This window comes from Kryptolebias marmoratus, linkage group LG12 (genome assembly GCF_001649575.2).
Source record: "Kryptolebias marmoratus isolate JLee-2015 linkage group LG12, ASM164957v2, whole genome shotgun sequence".
NCBI lineage: Eukaryota > Metazoa > Chordata > Actinopteri > Cyprinodontiformes > Rivulidae > Kryptolebias > Kryptolebias marmoratus.
Genome location: NC_051441.1, coordinates 309,559 through 314,725, shown reverse-complemented (window position 1 = coordinate 314,725; position 5,167 = coordinate 309,559). Strand labels below are relative to the sequence as shown.

The 5,167-nt window shown below is 48.4% G+C and overlaps 2 protein-coding genes across 2 annotated transcripts in view; both read left to right on the top strand.

Annotated features, from left to right (window-relative positions):
- Positions 1-3,489, top strand: part of LOC108229447 (serine/threonine-protein kinase TAO2) — a 14,442-nt gene extending 10,953 nt beyond the window's left edge. The window contains exons 12-13 of the mRNA XM_037978681.1: positions 15-281; positions 358-3,489. Of these exons, the coding sequence (XP_037834609.1) occupies positions 15-281; positions 358-1,197 (1,107 nt within the window). The 3' untranslated portion in view covers positions 1,198-3,489. The remainder of the gene's footprint in view (positions 1-14; positions 282-357) is intronic.
- A 420-nt stretch (positions 3,490-3,909) lies between these two features.
- cdipt (CDP-diacylglycerol--inositol 3-phosphatidyltransferase (phosphatidylinositol synthase)) overlaps positions 3,910-5,167 on the top strand; it is a 4,106-nt gene continuing 2,848 nt past the window's right edge. Inside the window, exons 1-2 of the mRNA XM_017404850.3 lie at positions 3,910-4,103; positions 4,761-4,895. Coding sequence (XP_017260339.1) covers positions 4,061-4,103; positions 4,761-4,895 — 178 coding nt within the window. The 5' untranslated portion in view covers positions 3,910-4,060. The remainder of the gene's footprint in view (positions 4,104-4,760; positions 4,896-5,167) is intronic.

Genomic DNA, 5,167 nt, shown 5'->3' with positions numbered 1-5,167 from the left:
TAACAGCAGGCTAACGTAAAGCTAACAGCAGGCTAACATTACGCTACCATGGCGCTAACAGATGGTGGCATGTTGGTGTTTTGGCCGTTTCCCTGCAGATCCGGTTGGATGAGACCCAGGAGACGGAGTATCAGGTTCTGCACATGCAGCTGCAGCAGGAGCTGGAGCTGCTCAACGCCTACCAGAGCAAGATCAAGATCCACACGGACACGCAGCACGAGCGCGAGGTGAAGGAGCTGGAGCAGAGGGTGTCCATCCGCCGAGCGCTGCTGGAGCAGAGGGTACGAGAACCTCAGCTTGTTGTTTGACACCGAGAACCTTCCTGTCGCTGACGGTTGGTGTGTTTGTCTCCATCAGATCGAGGAGGAGATGCTCTCCGTTCAGACGGAACGCTCCGAGCGGATCCGGACCCTCCTGGAGCGCCAGGCTCACGAGATCGAGGCGTTCGACTCGGAGAGCATGCGTCTGGGCTTCAGCAACATGGCGCTGACCGGGATCTCGGCCGAGGCCTACAACCAGGGCTACCCGACCCCCAGCCCCTCCTCCGGCACCGGCGGGTGGCCGTCGCGGCCCGTCCCGCGCTCCGGCAGCCACTGGAGCCACAGCGTGCAGAATTCTGTGGCCACGCCCTCCTGGCGCAGTCAGAACCACAGCGGGGGGGGTTTCGGCCGGGCCGAGTCGGTGGTGTCGAGCCACGGCGAGCTGCCGAAGAGCGGCAGGGTTCACGCCGTCTCCTCCTCCTCCTCCCACCTGCAGCAGCACTACCAGCACCATCAGAGCACGCCGCAGCTGTACCGCGACGAGCGCGACCCCCGGGAGCGGGAGCGCGCCCGGGAGTGGGTGGGAGGGGGGGGGCACTACTCCCATCACGCCCAGGGCCTCCACCACCTCTCCTCCCACTCCTCCTCCCAGTCCCTGGCTCTCCTGGCCCCCCCATCGCAGCCCCCTCCCATCTCCCTGTCCTCCTCCTCCCCGCCCTCCTCCGCCTCCTCCTCCTCACAGGGGGGCTACGGAGGCGGGGGCCTGAGTCTGAGCGTCAGGGGCCCCGGCCTGATGGCCCTCAGGAACAGCCCCCAGCCGCTGAGGAGGACGGCGTCCGGGGGCCCGGGGGGAGGCGGGGGGAGCGACGGGGGCCTCAGCCGGAGCACGTCAGTCACCTCCCACATCTCCAACGGATCTCACCTGTCCTACTCCTGAGACGGGACTGGGCCCAGAACTGGGGGGGGGGAGCTCCTCTTCAGCTTCTCTTCAGCTCCCCTTCAGCTCCTCTTCGGCTGCTCTTCGGCTCCCCTTCAGCTCCTCTTCAGCTGCTCTTCAGCTCCTCTTCGGCTCCTCTTCGGCTGCTCTTCAGCTGCTCTTCAGCTGCTCTTCAGCTCCTCTTCGGCTGCTCTTCGTCCTCCGAGCCTCTGAGGCGAGTCTTAAACTCCCCCAGCGGAGGATGAAGAGGAGGATGAAACCTGTAGATAACGGTTCTGTTTGTAAAATAAAACCACTGCCACCTTCGGTTCTGCCCCCCCTGAAGGAAGGTTCTGCAGATTGTTTCTGACCGCAGAGAACCGCAGGAACGTTTAAACTCGTTTCTTGTTCCTGAACAGAAAACTTAAGTTAATGTTTAGTTTTTATTCTCTGATTCGATAAAGAACGTTCGGCCCGTTTTTTATTTAAGTTTTAAATCTGGATTTGAAGTTTTTTCTGTAATTTTTTAACCAAAGATTTTAAAGAACTTAAAGACGAGAACAAACTTTTCTTTGAAGCAGTTAAATTTATTTCCTCTCTAACCTTAAACTTTGATTCTGAAGATTTGTCTGAAAATGTCAAATAAAACCCGTCTGAGTTTTATTGTGGAAACAATCTGCGAGCTTCCCTCCAGCCGTGCGCCTGTCCGTGACCTTTGACCCCTCAGCTCGTCTGTGTGCATTAAGGACTACATTTCAGTGCATGGAGCTCGTGTACAGACCACATTTGTAAGAATAAAAACATGCACACTACCTATTTATATATAGATGCATATAGATGTAATTTACCTGGAGGTCGTCGTGGAAGAAGCACTAACTTTAAGACTCCTAAAGGAAAATAAGGATTATTTTGTCACGTGACTTAAGCCAATTTGTACTAGATGCAGACAAAAAGATGCCATCGTTGTTATTATTATTATTATTCTTACTGCTGCAGGTGGAATATTTATGTTCTTATGCTACTTTTTAAGATGTTTTTGCCAATTTTGACCACTAGGTGGAGATAAGAGCAGCGTTACTGTGATAGAGCTATAAAATCTAGATGGACTACATTTCCCAGCATTCCCTCCCAGGTGAGCGTTCTGGACGAGTTCTTGGTTTGGAGCCAGTATTAAACTGAGGAGATGAGCTGAGATTTTAGAAGATTTGTGCCAAGAAAAACAAAACGATCTGTTGGATTTGGATCAGAACCAGAACCGAGTTAAAATTACAGAACATTTTATTTCTCCTGAAGTTTGACGTTTATCTGTTTGTGACAAAATATTAAATCTAAAAACATTTAAAACGCAGATGTATCATTTATAATTAGAGACGAGTTAAACTCAAAGTGTTTTTAACCTGAATAAATGAATCCTTTTAAAATTGTTCAATTAAGTTAAAGGTGAAAAATAAAAAGATAAAGATAAACTCTGTTTTTGACTCGGTTCAGCGTCTGATTCTTTGGTTCTGACTGACGGCTGATGATTTTTGCACAATCCAATGGGTAGAACCTCAGCGGGGCGCCGTCCGGGCCGCGGGGTGCCGTCTCCAGTCACGTCTACCTCATTTGCACTGAGAGGACAGGAATGTTGGTCGGATTTTAGAGGAAAAACAAACTAAATGTTTTCTTTTGTTTTGTGCAAATGTTGAGGCGGAACGATGTCCCTGCAGGACGTGTTGGACGTAAAGAGACACTCGGGGACGGAGACGCTGCTGGCCATCGTTGGACACTGACTCTGTTTATTCTCCCAACTTGAGTTTGTTTTGAAAAGTTCATTCCTGAAGACAAACAGCTGCAGTTTTCTTTCTGCTCTGAAGTCCTGTTGAAAGATTAGAAATGTCCCTTTAATCCAGATCTAGCAGTAATTAATAATTAACTCGTTAATTGGACGACTGCTGCTGGGTGTTTCCAAATCTTTTCAAAGCTTCTGTTCTCCTGTTGCTGTTCGGATCGAAGCACTTTAGACGTCAGGAAATAATAAAGAATAAAGGATAAATCCTGGAACGGCACTAAAGGTTTGATTTTAAGAAGAGGCTTATTTTAAAGTTTGATTTCTCAGCATCTGTCAAACTGCTGGATTTAACCATATAAACTGCAGAGTTAGGATAAAAGCGTTTTCTGATTGTTGATGTTTGTGGCCAGCAGGCGTTGGAGGAGGAGGAGATGGATGGATGAAGGAGTTTCAGATGTTCAGTGAAAGTTGTTTGAAGAAATGTTGGAGTTGTACAGAAACTTAAAAATACTTTCGGGGAAATAAAAGAACAAAAAACTGTAGAGTCTGAGTTTGTTTTTAGTGTTTGAGATTTTAGCTCTTAGTTACTAAAATACAGCTAGAAGTATTTGCTCCTTTCTGTCTTGAAATAAATAAAAATAATTGAACGTTTGAGTTTCAAGTCGGCTGCAGCCTGGTTAAGGGTCCGCTCCTTGCCGGTCCGCCGGCGCTTGACCCGGTTAACCGTGATGATGAGTGACAACTTTCTGAGGTTTATCACCGTCGCTCGTGTTTTAAAATATAATTTAACTTGTTGTTCAGATTGTGGTTAAAGGCTAATAGACCGGGGGTTTGTTCTGTCTCACAGTCGAAGTTAAACTCCGCCCACTCGGGTCGCCGCTTCGTTGGCCGGAGGATAAATGAAGTGAGCCCAGTCACATCAGAAGCGCCGTTCATACTGCTTTTATTCTGAAAGCGCTCGCCGGATGTACTCAGTCACCTCTGAAGTCGTCGTTTCGACCCGAACCGAACCGGATCTGTCGGTCTCCTGCGGAGGTTCGCCCCGTTCCACCGGGGAGCTAACGTGAAAACACGCCGGGTTCGGAGCAGAAAACGCCGCAGACTTCCAGAATCATGGCGGAGGAGAATATTTTCCTCTTCGTTCCCAATTTAATCGGTGAGTTTCCTGTTTGCTAGCTTAGCATTAGCAGCGGTGACGTTTCCGGTCACACCAAACTCCGTTCAAAAAATGTCAAATTAAGATGTGATCATGTCGGCCTGAGTTATTCCAGCACATCAGCAGACTTTATTCCTCCAGATGTTGGAGCAGGTAGAGCCTCAAACACACCTGTACAGGTAGTTTATTAAAATAAAAACTAGTTACTAGTCACTAACCAGTTACTGCATAACTAAAGATGAATTAAATTTTTTTTTTTTATTTAAGTTCTGCTGTGGAAAAGAAAAAATTATAAAAACATCCTATTTCATTTGTATTTTAATATCTTTGTTTTAATTTTTTATGCATTTGATTCTGTTTAATTACAGATAAAATATAGATTTATACATTTCAGATTCAAAGAGAACCTGTCTGTCAAGCTGTTTTTATATTTCTATGTAGTTTATTATTTATTTTGCTTTTTTAAATTTCTTCTGTTCATAGAGAAACAGGACAGTGCAGAAAATAAAATAAAAAATTCACACAATTTAATTAAAAGTCATTAAAACCTAAAACTAATCAGCTTCCTGTTTGCTGTTTCCTGTCAGAGTTTCAGGTGACTGTCACACCTGTCTGCAGGTGGTTCTGATCCTCAGGTTCTGGTTCTGTGTTCCCCAGGTTACGCCCGGGTTCTGCTGGCTCTGGTGTCGTTCTACCTGATGCCGTGCTGCCCGTGGCCCGCCGTGTTCTGCTACCTGCTCAGCGCTCTGCTGGACGCCTTCGATGGTCACGCGGCCCGAGCGCTCAATCAGGGTCGGTACCTGAAGCTCCTGAATGTTCTGTGGAGAACGTTCCTTGTTCTTAAGTTTCAGGGTTCCTGTTTCTTTTTACCAGAACCTTCAGAGTTCTGGAGTTTGTTCCTGTATGAACAGCAGGGCGCTGCGTTCCCTCGGCGCCGCCTGACGGGCGCAGCGTTCCCTCGGCGCCGCCTGAGGGGCGCAGCCTGACAGGCGCAGCATTCCCTCGGCGCAGCCTGACGGGCGCAGCATTCCCTCGGCGCAGCCTGACGGGCGCAGCGTTCCCTC